At 39.2% G+C, this 15,246-nt stretch overlaps 1 protein-coding gene across 1 annotated transcript; it reads right to left on the reverse strand.

Moving 5' to 3' along the window:
- Positions 1-377: 377 nt before the first annotated feature.
- On the reverse strand, positions 378-13,306 carry LOC132988089 (sodium/hydrogen exchanger 6-like). The gene is made up of 16 exons (XM_061055225.1): positions 12,924-13,306; positions 12,105-12,304; positions 11,570-11,647; positions 11,248-11,324; positions 10,989-11,101; positions 10,712-10,817; positions 7,705-7,846; positions 7,369-7,474; positions 6,428-6,516; positions 5,528-5,641; positions 5,062-5,173; positions 4,194-4,347; positions 4,067-4,097; positions 3,871-3,959; positions 3,495-3,600; positions 378-3,040 (listed from the first exon to the last, which is right to left on the reverse strand). Exons 1-16 carry the CDS (start codon positions 13,210-13,212, stop codon positions 2,717-2,719), a joined length of 2,130 nt encoding a protein of 709 aa, XP_060911208.1. The 5' UTR covers positions 13,213-13,306; the 3' UTR covers positions 378-2,716.
- Positions 13,307-15,246: the final 1,940 nt, after the last annotated feature.

Here is a 15,246-nt window from a genome sequence, read left to right on the forward strand (position 1 = left end):
TGCAGCCTCTGCCACCGAATCACAGCAGTGCTCATATTCAACATCACTCACTCTCTGTTACCATCACACAGTTATGGTAAAAAAAAAAAAAAAAAATACCCACCAATTTGTTTTAAAAATTATTTAAAAAAATAAATGAGTGTTATTCATTTCTCAAAGTTTAAAGCATTGCACCTATCCCAATCACTTGACCTGTCTTTGGGAAAAAAAAGGAGCAAAAGACAATTGAACAAAGTAGGAAGTTGTACTTGACTATAACAAAAGTAAAAATATCAGATCCATGAATAATTGAATACATGGAAAGTAAAATAATGTTTCTTGGTTTTAAAAACTCATTGAACAAAATGGTACTATATCAATAAGACAGCAAAGACATGTGATTGCTAAGGAATTGTTTTAATTTTTTTCTAGTACACTGCAAGAGCTTTGACAGAGGAGACAGCATTAATAACATTGGAACTTTACAGGGAAAAATCTATTGAAGCTGAGATACTTTCCTTCTCACCTTTAATTCTCACATTTAAAAAAAAAAACCAGTCACATACAGACCCATAAACAGCTTCTACAAATTGTAGAAACAAACTTGTACAAACATGTCCAGCTCTGTCTTCATCCAGTTTATCACAGAGTTGATATTGTACTTTCTTCAGGATTCCAATATAAACATTTGTTTACTGTTAAGGTACGTTTACACAACAAAAGAAAATCAAAGGGGAACCTTTATGAAAAAAAATGAAAGCAAGTTTGTTTAAGTCCATCCTTCACATAGTACTGCTTTACATCAAATCAAAAAGACAACGTATGCTGTTCTGCATTATTAAAACAAAGATGCTTCTGTTTAAAATGTGATTGAAAATAAATTCATTTCTACCTCAGTCATGTAAAAAAAACAGATCTGCTCAGCAAAATAAAGAAAAAAAGGCAAAGAAAAGAATCAGTCTGTTTAAATAAAATAAAACAATCTCACTGAGCTGGGAGCAGAGTCGAGCTTGGTTGATGAACAAGGAGGAAAGTAAGACTGAATGTTGCATCAGTAAACTGTGTCCTCTTGTTGCAGTATCTTTCCCTTGTTCTCACTAGCAAATAAAAGTCTTAAAAACGGTAACCACGTGTTGTTGCATCCAAATTCAGCCCCGAATTGTTTCTTTTTAAAATACCACAAATACTTTTGATAAAATATACATTTTCCAAGTACAATGTTCACAGAGTGATTATATCTGACATATAGAAGCAGTACTTTTGACTTTCTGTAAATGAAAGTACAATGTTTTAGTTTGCACTTTTTGGGGGATTTTGAATAAAATAAACAAAGAGTTTCTCTTCAGGCAAAGTCCCCTTAATGTCCAATTACACTAAAGTACAGTATATAACAGCAGTCAAAGAGTTAAGTGTCGTATAAAAATCAAGAGATCATCATACTGCACATTAGCAAACCAAAATATGTACAAATCTACACTTAGTAATTCAACATCAGAATAGGCACTTTAATTCCAACAGTTCAGCCAGCCCTCGGTCATCTTTGATGATGCAACATCACAAATACACGGCAGTCAGGTTTTTTTTTTAATAAGAAAGATTAAACCAGATGAGAAACCCAGAATGAAACCTTAGCCCTAATAACAATGTTGCATTCCAACATCAGACACATGCACACATTTTAAAATACACAGAGGGAAGCTCTGGTTTGAAAACAGAAAGTAAGAGAGGTTGCTACAACGCAGAAAGGGAATATTTAAACATGCCCTTTGTTTTAAAAAAAGACTAACTCCTTGACTATTACATGTACCTCTCCCGGACTGCCCCACTGTACCTTGTTAGGCGGGGAAACAAAGTGCAACATGAGCCACAGAGCTGTCCCACATTTTTTTTTTAACAGGGCAAGGATTCCATTAATGCCATTCAACAAATAATAAATAAATAATAAATAAACAAAATAAACCATAACACAAATAAAAAAAAAATATTTTACAGTGAAAAGACCGATCAAGAAGAGACGAGGCAATGTTTGAACAAAATGAAGATGCTCCTGGATTCTGTTGTGGAAGCTTTCTTTTCTCTTTTGTTTTTTTTTTGGTGTACCTTAAAGTATCTGCCTTTTTTAAAAACTCCTTTCACAGCTGTCTTCACAATGTCAATATTCATGTGTGGATGCTCTCACCTTGGTCAGTCACAACAACAAAAACCCTCTCAGAAAATGTGTGGCTGAGTTAGATTAGTTATGTACCTGTACTGTAAAACGCTCTTCAACAACACTGTGTGATTCTAAGAATAGTACCCGAGCGAAGTGAACTTTGAATGTTAGTTTTCTGAAGACCATTTGAAGCTAGACGAATAGCGGCGCTCACGTTAGGAGCTCCTTCACTACGGACAGAAGAACTGCATATGAAGTTAAGGGATCAACCCCGACAGCCCTAAAGAGAGACTTAAGGACTGAAAGAGAGTATAGATAACAGCACTGGCATATTTCAACAGTACTTCAAAGTTGTAAGCAAATACTACAACCACATTACTGAGTTTGCGAAACCATTAAAAAAAATGGTGTGATCAATTGAAAGTACCTACTGTTCATGAAGTGCATTCACATTCAACATAGTTAACCAACAAAATTATGAGTTAAATCAAGACCGCCTCAAAAGCTCTGAGGTTGTCCCATCAACAAGGATGCGCTTAGGTACTGGGACAGGTGCTTCTTTTTTTCCTGACAGTGCAAGCCTTCTTACAGTCTGTGCCTGCGAGGGTCAGAGCGTGGCGGGGAGGGAGGCGGCGGCAGGGTGACGGTGGTAGGGGGCTCCACCGGGTCATCCATAGGCAGGACGAGACGGGTTCCTCTGATCGCCACTTCGTTTTCGGCCAGAGAGAGCTCCTGATCCAGTCCCTCGTCGAACGGGTTGCCCCCGCTGCTGGTGGTGTAGGAGTGCTTGTGGTTGGTGGTACGCGACCCTGAGGCGTCCGTGGTGACGGTGACGTCGGCGTACATGGAGCTCACGTTCGCGTCGTTCAAGATGAAGTCAGAGTCGTCGTCGTGAAGCTGACCTTCGTTCTGGCGAGTTGAACGGGAAGAGGGATTATGATTCCAGACATAAACAGAGAAGAGACATTTCTACTTCAAATAAACTCAAGTGGGTACGCAGGAGGGTTTTCCATCTCCTCGATTCAACACACAAATGTAGGATCTGATCAGACTCCTAATACAATCTACTAACACTGGAAAAAGTCCATTCTTATCCATCTTTAAAGTAGTTTAACAGTTTTATGAGAAGGTAGGTAGGTTTGCACTATCAATCACAACAATGATATCTCAAATAATAAAAAAGGACAAGAAACATGACATAAATACACTTTAAAATCAATTGATAAAGATAACATACGTATCAAAATAAATAAAAAGGTATGAACAAAGGGGGTAATAAGTAGTAAATGAGTATTTAAGAAGGTCAATAAGCCACAGACGGGGTCTGAGTGGAGCTATTGTAACTGTTGTGAAGTGTCCTAACCTCATAAGCCTGAGGGCTGGTGAGGCATCGAGCCAGCGGTCCACAACAGGCCGGCATAGTGGCAGTGAGAGGGGGGCCGCTGTGGGTCAGGAGAGGCTTTAGGTAGCTGGAGAACAATCTCAGGTCAAAGATTTAACAGTTACCGCAGTTGGATAGTTGGATTTTTGAAGAACAAAATGCATTTATGCTGACTCTGATACGGCCAGATTTTAGACTGGAACTGTCAAATCTTTGGAAAAGTCTCGATCTCTAGCACAGAAACACTGCTTTGTATATTTCTTACAGTTTGGAAAGAGCACCCTCTGGTGTCATGAGTTGAATCCAGCACCCACTCTTTCCTCAGATCCTCTCGAGTACTTGCTCAATCAAAGGATACTTGTGGTCAAAGTTATACCAGATCCTGAACGGCCAAGCGCTCTCATGTTTGGTGTTCCTCCGCTGTGAGCCGTCCAACACAGTGGAACTCTTTAGAGCACAACATTTTATTCATTAGTTTGTTTCATTTCTCGAATATTCTTAGAAGCCAAAGACATGTCCAAAGCTAAAGATTTCGACCTGTCGTTAAAACTTACTGTGTTGTCTTGATCAGAGTCTACGCCCACCCTGAGAGAGGAAAGGTAGAAACAGTGACTCTGACAGAAAAACATTGAACAGAGGATGAAACAAATAAAAAAAAAAATGACTAATGCCCCGCCTTACGGTATGCTCATGAAGGACAGCATGGGCGTGGTGCCACCTCCGCAAATCCAGACAGTGAAGAAGACAATCAGCAGGGTGGTTGAAAACATCATTTGGCGGGCATAAGTCGCTGTGTCTCGGATAGAAAGAGCAAAGGTCATGGCCCCACGCAGACCTGGAGGAGACAGACAAGAGAAAGTTTGTTAGACATAAAGATAGAGACCTTTTGCATTGCTTAAACATCCAGTACTCAAGAAAAATCTGCTGATTATCAAAGGGATGTTCTGACATGGAACAATAGTCATCAGTATTTCAACATTAAATTGTGTAATTTAAGATTTGTTTTTAGAGAAAAGTTGAAATGTTTTGCACCACAAACGAGAGAGAGAGAAAATAACCCTGGGTTAAACAAAGAAACATGTCCGATCAGGACAGTGAAAAACTGGAAGCATTCTGTCTTGGCAACATATTATAAAGCCTTTTTTTTTTTTATTACGGGCTTAAGGAGCTCTGTTCCACTGATTCAGTTGGTTGTGATAAAGCCTGAGGCCCGTTTTACTGAGCAAGTTCCGCTTACTCAGCTTTCCCACAATTCATGTCAAAATGGGAAGTGTTTACAGCATATGAACAGAAATCAAAAACACGAACAAGTATCCCAGCAATAGTGTGCCAAATGATCAAAATAATGCTTCAAAATAAAGTTGACACACAGCTGCAGCTGCCAGGAAGGCCGGCTTGCGCAATATAACCAACTGTGTTCGTGTGTAAATAAAGACTTTTGTCACTGGTCACTGAGAAGGTAGTTTCAGTCTAAAGCCTGGGATACTTTAAGAACTCTTCACTGCTTACAAAGTGATGAGAGCCCTGAGAGGGACGTTATCTCGCTCACCTGCAAACATCATGACGTGCTGAAATTTTGAGCCGATCTTGTTCTTGCGACCCAGGTTGAGCAGGAAGGACAAAGGGTAGATGTTTGCCGCCCTGCCAATAAACACGGCCAACTACACGACGCAGGAAGTTAAGGACACAACACATGGAACAACAACACAGAAGAAGCTGGTGTAGAATCTTGTTTGGACATAAGTTTCTAAATCAAAGTTGATTTTTTTTTTTTTTTTTTTGGACTCATTGAAGAACTTGATAAACAAAAAAATCTAGAAAGCCATATAACTCATGAATATACTTCATAATAAGTGTTTGCAGCAGTACATAGTGCTAGCATCATGATGTATCACATACAAAGATGAGTATATTATGCATGTAAAAAAAATCCAAAGAACACAATATTCCTGTTCCCTTAGGAAGGCTTTGATTTGTATGTGTGATGCATGAACACTGGGCAGAGTAAAGGATACAAAGGCTCCAATGATGAACAAAGGGTTAAAGACATGAGACTGGAAGGAGAAAAGAGTCAGACCCATGTAGGAGAAGATGAAGTTCTCTGCCAGGAAGTTCAGCAGCTCAAACAACTGTTGGAAAGAGAGAAACAACATACTTAAAAAGAAGCTGCATCGAAATGGACAAATTGACGCTGCGTTCACTTTCCTCTGGGTTGAAGGATGAGTCTGTTCATCGTGGTGTCACTATGCATACATTCACTCATTCATAGAGACGTATCACCAATCAAAGATAAAAGACAGACTTCCTTGTAGTAGTGTAAAAAATAAGGTTTTTAGGTTTTATTTTTCACTTCTGAAATGCTGGTTTGGATTGTTCTTTTAACGTCACAATAATGTCTTTACACCAAAAAGTCTGAATCATGGGACCAAAACATTTGTGCACCACAACTCACAAATGTTTGCTTCCTTCGTGCAAATCCTTCTGAGTGAAAACTGTGGTGAGATTACATCACTTAACTAAAAGGCGCTGCCTCAAAAGTGAAGATGCTGTTATTTTAAGCCTGGATGCTTCTGTTAACTAGAGCAAACAGTAACCAGACCACATAAATCTACATCTATAACCTGCTGCAGCAGCCCACTCTCTGCTTCTGTGTAAAGTTTCCCCTATTTCTGAAGAATCACAATGACGATTCAAACATCCTCTCTTCTGAGTATTTTTATTCCAGCCATTTCCGCTGTTTTGATCTCTAATCTTTTCCTCCTGTGGTCTTCTTCTTTTCGTTTAAGTAGAAGCAGTATTAGTCTTTGCAATATGGATACATTTTTAAAGAGCACAACAAAGTTGATACAAAGTTGATACCATACAGTAATTAAACATTAGGATCATTAGTAGCAGAGTATGTGATTGAATGTCACCTGTTTGGTCCTGTCCTGAGAGTCAGGAGAGAGATTGTTGAATGTGTAGTGAGCCTGAGTGATCCCACAGAACAACACAGCCACCACGCCTAAATAAAAGACACAGATCCCGGTTTAACATCAAAACACACTGAATCACATTTTACTGAAGGGAGTCAGAGGACTTTTGAAAAACAAAAGACAGGGAAAAAAGCTCTTGATCTCACATATAAAGCCTTTAAGTAGGGCCCGCACGATATGGCATTTTTGGGACCGATACCGACATCGATATTGGGGATTTAAAAAAAATCTGATACACCGAAATAAATAGTTATAGAATGAAGACAAGATGTTCACTCAACTTGAATGTGACAGCGCATGTAAATCCAACACGGCTTGACACTCTGGACAGTGGTAATGCTTGTAGTAACTCATATAGCACACTGCTGGTGACAGCCAGAAAGACAACTTCTAGTGTAATACAACGATACTCAAATGAAATGGTCTTCGACTGGTGAATAAATCCAGTAATACCAGCTCATATGTGATCAAGTTAGACGATAATGATAGTCACCTGTTATTACAATATTGGCCGATATTATCGGCAGGACGATTAATCAGTCGGGCTGTACCCTTAAGTAGATTCATGACAATCTATTAATAAGTTCAGAGTAGCTGTGTCCAGGAACATAAAGTAGCCTGCCTGAGGGCGTGTTTCTATTGCCTAATGTGAATGATTCATCCATGCTTGAATACTACCATATCATCAAAAAACATCTGCAAAGTTAGACGGAATCTATAGTCAAATTTGAAAAAAAACTGTCTTCAACACTAGATCAAATCTACTGACCACAGAAACAACAAAGCATTCACTGCTAACATTAAACATCATTTTATATTTTCATCAACGCCTTGGCCTAACAAAAAAGTTGATTGCATGCATGAGCAGTGTGCAGCTGTACCTGTGAACCCGCATGCCTCAGCCAATAGAAAGGTGCTCCAGGACATGAGGAAAAAGAGAGCCGTCTCCAGCAAAGGGAAGTCCCTCAGCTTTGTGAACTTGGTCACGTGATGAAAACTGTAGTCAAGGAGCAAAACAAGACATGGCGCCTGTCCAGCTGCAGCCCTCATACATCACAACAGAAACCTATACATACAAGAATGGACTCAGTAGAACCACAGATGAAGCGGCAAACATAAAGTGTGATCAGCTGTTATAAGTCAAAAGGTAAAAGTTTAAACCTTGTAGTTTTAATTCTGTTTTTGTCGAGAGCACGAGAATAACAATGAAAGGATATAAGAGCAGTCATGAATCCAGTGGCTACGCCGAGAGCAAAGGATCCACTAAAGACACCCAGGAAGATGCCGAAGGATTTCAACAAGGCCATGGCCTCAAAGCTGTGGCTGTTGTCTCCGGTAGGCTGGTAAGCCACAATGGAGCTGGATTACAGAAAGAGAACACAAAAATGAAACGACTTACACGGAAAAAGGAAATAAGCATTTGGGAAAATTTTCGGGAAAAGGGGAAACTGGTCAAATTTGACAAACATGCTACATAAAGACACAAACAGAACGACTTTTAAGCAGAATCCATCAAATCAAATCTGCAGCATCCTCAATCCAGTTATGGCAAAGATTACTACCCTGTAGTTGATCTGATTTTGTATAATTTAAAGGAATTAAAGAAGCTGCAAAGATGTCACCAACATGCAATGGTGTTGGGTTTTTTTACCTTCATAAAAAGGGAGGAAGCTAAGGTTTAGTATGTTTTGTTTTAATAAAACTTGGCTCGCTCTCAGCCATATTTTAGTAGACGCATGGGAGAACTAATTAGTCAAAAAATTCAGTTGAGGTGCTCCCCTTATGAGAGTAATGCCCAAATTACCAAACAACACCAACAAAGCACAACACATAGATTGGGAACAAATCTGATAAAAGTAGAATTTTCTGGTCATTTGCAGGGTCTATAGAGCAAACAGGGAAAACAGAAAATTAAGGAGTTGGCCCGAAATGTCTGCAGTTGCAACAAGATGTAGGGGAGGGCATCCTAATGGTGGACGATTACAGCTACATTAGAAGAACAAGGTATGCTTCATATTGACAAATTCAGGTTCTAACTTTTATAACTCTACCAGCCAGCACAGCCACGCAAATCACCCACCAACCCACCCACCGGGGAGTAAATGTTTGGTTTTCTTCCAGCCATTCCTGCGCCCCGTCAGGCCAGACTGGGCCATCATGTCCTTGGGAGAGCACAGCTCGAGCCCCCCGACTACCCTCCTTCTCTAAGCGGAGGAGAACACTACATGCATACATACGTACAGGTAGGCGATGAATGACACAGATGGGTGAAGGAAGGCAAGCAGTGAAATGACAGGGACCGATGTTAGTACGACAAAGTGACAACACAGAAAGCTAATTGTAGCACAGTTACACTCATTACAGACAACACAAGGGGCCTGTTGCACCAGCTAAGTGTAAGTTCTGTCTTCAGTTAAGGTGCACACCCTAAACCCTACGTAGAAGTTAGGTTCGAACTTAAGTTGTGTCATTGTTTGGTTGCATCCACAGAGACGTAAGGTTCATCTTAACTAGCAGAGCTTAGTGTCCAAACTAAACAAAATATTGTCACCAATATGAAGTTTTCACTTCCTGCAGCCGATCAGTCAAAAGCATTTTTGTCATGCAGCGTTCATAACTGCGCTGCTGCTCGGGCCTAACTGTGTCTGAACAGACAAACGGCTGTATAGAACTTCTGTTAACTCCTGTTTATCCAAAAACAGCGACGAAAATGTATTTTAAATATGACAAAGCATCATGAAAGGGTGATCACAACAGCTTCATCCGTAATCTACAGCGAGTGTAAAATAACAACAGTGACATCGAGCGGTGATAACTCAAGCAGAAGGTCATTTCAACGGAACTCTGTTGACGGACGGATGGAATTATCGTTGCTCATTGAAAATGACAGCGGGATTATAAATCAAAGTCATCGTACATTTCTGAGGGAACTATCGCTGAGAACACACGACCGACGCTAAACAGCCACCTTTTGAAACCATCACCGTGACAACCGTATTTTACAGAGGACTTTACACCTACTAGGATCTAGGTGTAAGATTTAAGTAATAGCTTACGCCTACATTGTAACTATCTCAGCTGGTGCAACACCAACAATGTAAGTAGTGCATAAACTCCGTCCTAAGGTAGAACTTAGGTTCAAACTAGGTTACGTTTGAATTTACGCCTAGCTGATGCAACTCGGTACAGATTACTGACAGAACTCAGGACTGAAGGGTTGGTTTAGATTTTTAATACTAACATGACAATATGAGCATTTCAGGAGTTATTTGTCACTTTAAGTGATAAATCATATCCATACTGGTAATGAAAATATTTCTGTCTGATTGAAATCCACAGTCTCCGCTTTTTTAAGTAGAACTAAAGCTAGTATGAGGCTCAAGATCAAGAGAGCTACAAAACAAGCAAATGTCCTTTTCTTTTCCAGCACAATTTTTCTTCTCTCAGTTGCTTTACCTCAGGGAAACTGAGTTAAGTAAAACAACAGGCTGAACTTTGCAAAAACTACTTCAAGAGCCTCAGTGAGCTTAAACTTAAAGCTGCAACATGTAACTATATTTCCTTAGAATTTTGTCACATTTCTATTTTCTATCATTAAATGTCACTAACAGTATTGAATTGAAATCTCCATTTCAATATTTGTGTCTGATCTGTGTATGTAGGCGGTATTTAGTTCTTTAAAATGAATCAAGCAACACATCAGATATAGCTTTGCTCGTAACAAGCCAATCACAGAGATTCTGTACAAACTTGCATCTTCCAGCTTCTATGTGATTTGTGTCAGCAGCTCTCTCTCTCTCTCTCCTCCCCACAGTGGTGATGGGAATACAACAGGAGCTACTTTTTAACTTTTTAGGGATGTATATTCATCGGCTGTCAGTGTTTCGGTCCTATGAGCCCGATATAACTGTCTGCATAGAACATACACTGCAGGGACAACGGTTAGTGTGCATGTTCGGTGGTCGGCGTGGCTTAGCAGAGGCAGCAGAGGTAGAGATGGAAGGTATTTTTCCACACGTGTTCATGTTGCTTACTGCCACTTAAACTTAGGAAACATTTTTGCACATTAAGGGGGGCTGTGGATCTTTGTTCCCCAGAAGGAATTATCTAATCACAGCTAGTATGGACTGGACAAACACAAACGATAACTCCAGAAATGTACATACTGTAGTGTTGCTACATGGCTGTGTGTACAAGTCTCCAGTGCTTAAAATGTATACTTACGACGAGAGGACGATGGCCACAGCATCATTCAAGACACTTTCTCCAAAGAGTAAAGCATACAGGTCCACGTCTACTTTTAGCTCATTAAAGATAGCCAGCACTGTCACTGAAAGACAAAGAAACAAAAACACTGTGACGTGAAAGACCAAAACAATTAGAGCAGGGCGGATCCCTCAAACAGACAGAGTATCCAATAACAGGAAAGATAAGGAGCCAAGCTGCTTTATTAAAGAAGTTTGACAATGGATCTGGGTCGATGTTTTAGGACACCACCAACCTGGGTCTGTTGCTGATACAATGGCTCCAAAGAAGAGGCAGTCGGTGAAGAAGAAATCTCCACCAAGCTGGCCCACAACTTTCATGAAGGATACAAAGCCATACATGATCAGCCTGGAGGAATAAAGGGATTTGTACATGTCAAGAGAGACCCTGATATTGTCTGTCCATTTAACTGGTAGGATGAAATTCAGCTAAGTCTTTTACTGATATATAAGTACATCTTATTAGGCAATTTCAACAACAACCAAATGACTTACCCAATAACAAAGCAGGATATAACTGTTCCTATAAATGCATAAGCCAGGATGGAGCCGATGTTCCTGAAGAAATGTCTCTGTGACAGACAAGTATACAGACCAAGTATATAATATATCATCAAACAAAAACTGGTATCATTTACAAATAACTCAAAATATTTGCCAACCTACATGTGAAACTTCACATGTACAATCATCTTTATAGTGTGGAGAAAAGCAATGCCTATTAAGAAAGAATACATTATTCAAGATCTAATCTGTTAAACATGTTAATTATTTATTGACATTATTAGTGCACTATTGTTCCTTTTGGCCCTCTTACCCTTTTCAGACTGTACCCGGCGTGGAAGATGATAGGAGGAAGCAAAATGTTGAAAAACACTTCTGGGTCAAAGGTCACCTGCAGACAGTTAATTATTAAAAAAAAAAAAAAGAAGACAGTAGTTCATTATAAATGTTGCTAAAAACAAAACTCTCCAGTATTTTCTAACATACTTTGAAATGTCCCTTTAGTTACTCGTGAACCCCTCCCTACTCCTTTTTTTTTTTTTGAAGTAGCGAGTTTCCCATTTTTTTCAGTCTGTGTACATAAATAAATGTGTTAATATTATTAACATGCTTACATTTTTTACATTTTCATAGACAGAGATTGTGTTTAGATGTTTGGCACAGTTTGCACAGTTCAAAAAGTCAACTGCATTATTTCAAGTTGGTGTTTTAATTAAAACCTGTTTTAATTTATACATGTAAGACCGTTTTTTTTTTTTTTTTTGCAGTTTGGACTCATATGTTCAGTGAGACACCAAAAACAACCATTTGCACCCTCCATTCAGTCTTCCATCTGCTCATCCTCTTGCCTTTCTCAGCATCTCATCGTCCTGCACTTGGTGACCTTTGCCCCGGCTGACTTCCCCCTTCAGAGTGTACTCGTAGAACCGCCCGCTGACATTGACCAGCAATGTAGCGGGACTGGCGTTGACGGCACAACTGAGGACCACGTCACTTGTGCTCTGAGGCACATGGACCCCAAAGCGCAGGATCACACCCACCAATAGGCCTTTAGGAGAGAGGGGGAGAGGAGAGAGAGGGAGGGAGGGAGGGAAGGCAAAGCAGTTAGATACGTAGTAAATAAAAACCTTTACAAAGTGCTTTTACAGGGATAAGAAAAAAAGCATAAACACCATCATGGTTTGATTCTTCTTGGTTCTATTTAAGGCATCTTTTTTTTAATTACCTGGGTGTGCCATATACTTTAATTAGCACATTAATCAGGCAGCTTCTCTCTGGATACTGGAAATGACTGAGGTGTGGGTGTCTGATTTGTTGAAGACCACGACATATTTTTGATTTTTCCAATATTTTACTACTGTCCATTTAAAAGCTGACAGAGGACCACCTTCTTAAAATACAGAGACAGTAAAATGGCAATCCCACAACTCAAACACAGTTAATTAATACTAACTCTGCATATAATAGCCTACTTTATAAGCCAATGTAATCATCAAACTTACAATATGTAAGCATTTCACAGGATGTCTCCTAAACCTTGTAATAATCTGTCAAATTGGCTCACTGGTTTGGGAGTTTGTGGCGCTAACGGCCTCATAGCAAGCCTTAGCATTGACGGCTAAGTTGAGGTAAGTGATTGACAGGGAGGTGAGCTAACAATCTCTTACCATAGATCATAGCGAGTCCGGTTTCGTGGAGGAACCGAAACCGCCTGTGTTTGAACAACCATATAGTCAAAATAGTGAGCGTTAAGAGCATTATGAATATGAGCAGATTGGCACTGTCCTGTCGGTGGCTCTCCTCAGCCAGCCTCTCAGTTGCGACGTTGTCCATCGCATTGCTCTCTCCTCGGCTCTTCACGAACAACAATGTCAACAAAAAAGGCAACAACGGCAGCGCTCTCGACGGTTTAACACCAAGAAAGCGTCTTAGTGTGAATCCCATAATGGCTTTCATAGCGGTTACATTTGTCGCTTAAACTTAGATGGGGTTTTTGATGTGAAACGACAGATCAGCTAAGAGACCAGAGCAATGACAGCTCCTTCCGCAGTAGTTACCAAAACAACGATACATCCGGTTTCAAAATAAAAGTCCGAGCTAGAACAACAGCTACCGTTCATAACGTATGCTCATTTCAGAGTGTTGTCGTTATGTTATGCAATCAGATAGCACAATTAAATCAAGTTAAAATAGACAGTTTGATAATTAAGAATCAAACCGAATAGGAATAGTCAAGTCAAGTCAAGTCAAATTTATTTATAAAGCACATTTAAAAACAGCTACAGCTGACCAAAGTGCTGTACAATACATTAAAAAAGAAAAAACAACTTCAGATCACAACGTCCACAAGAGAGAAATATATATATATATATATATATATACAAATAAAAAGAAAGAATATATAAAGAAAGCAACTAAAATAAAGAAAGCAACAAAGGAACCTGAAATAAATGGTCTATTCAGGACCAGGGGACTCAAATGCTAAAATATAAAAGTATGTCTTGAGACGGGACTTAAAAGAGTCAACAGAGGGTGCAGAATAGGTAAAATATAGGGGGGGGGGGGAAAGGAACAAGGATTTACACTTAGATTAAGATTTGTTTTATTAGCCCAAGGGGAAATTTGTTTTTCAGCAGGATCAGACAAAATGACACAATATGTAGGGATATCATCAACAGTAAAACATACTTAGATAGAGCAGACTTAGAAGTCGAGCACAATACACATGAAACGATTTAAAAGTACAGTAAAATCAAAACTCGCAACATGGCAATTTCTAGTAGAAATATTCAAAAGTGCAATACAGGTGTGTACTAGCACAATATTAGTGCAAAAAAAGCGACATGAGCTTTATTTTTTACATAAATTGTATGAATTGCCCTTGGCCCTTCCTCCCCCTCAAATGATGGCCTGATGGCAAAAGCTGCAACTGACTCTGCTGGATTGCATAAATCCTCCTAAGGGCCAGCTAGGAGCCTGACAACTCCCTGAGAATATAGCCATGTTGACCAGGCTCCCAATTCTGTTCTTTTTGTCCAAGTTTAGGTTCCCAAATCATGCAATACAAAAGCTTATGAGACAGTTTCAATAAAACTTGTGTAAAAGAGTCAATCCATGATGAAAACAGAAACAAATGAAACAGGGTTGGTTTTAAAATGTGTTTTTTTTCTGAAATAAGTGACAAAAGACTCAATCTACAATGATATTTTACTCTGGTAAACATCAGCCTTTATGATAGATGTGTCAACAGATCCGAGTGTATAATGAAAACTATCTCCTGATCTAAATTAACCCATCTGTTACCGAGTTACATCATTTATTACCATGTTCATTTCAACATATTTTGCACCTCTGCACTCTATAGTCTTATGTAGTCCTGTATTAGTCTTTGTTCATTTGTTAATTAGTTTGTTGTTTGCCAATGACTGTGTACCTGAAAGAAGTGGATGACTGTATGAGGCACAGAGACAGTAAGTTAACCAAACACAAAAAAACCCCGGTCAGATTAACTGGAAATAATATGAGCTGAGTGATGACTAAGCAGTTAGAGATAAAGCGACAAATTAAACTTTAATTTCTGGCAGCTGTCAAAAGATCACTGGCTTTTTATGGTACCTGATAGAAAAATACATTTACAATAGTCTTGTTGTAATTTTGTTTAAAAGTCTTTGCTATTTGGTTAGTACAACAGGGATCAACATTCATCATTTAAATTAGACTTTGTGGTGAAAGCATACAACCATTTCAACAAAAGTTTCATTGCATTTAATCCATTCTGTTATTGACTATTTGAGTGGGGACTACAGACAAATGAAGAAGTTATCTCAACTGCACAGGGGTCTTATCTGCACAGTTACACGTATATTAAAAGGTCTAGTCACTCTGATAAGTGTGACAAATAATTCAGGTAAATAAAAATACAGGTAGTCAGTGTTTCTTAATTCAGACATGTTTACAATTTTTCTGTTTTTGTACGAGGTTGAGATGTAC

Source organism: Labrus mixtus, chromosome 14, assembly GCF_963584025.1.
Source record: "Labrus mixtus chromosome 14, fLabMix1.1, whole genome shotgun sequence".
Classification (NCBI taxonomy): Eukaryota; Metazoa; Chordata; class Actinopteri; order Labriformes; family Labridae; genus Labrus; species Labrus mixtus.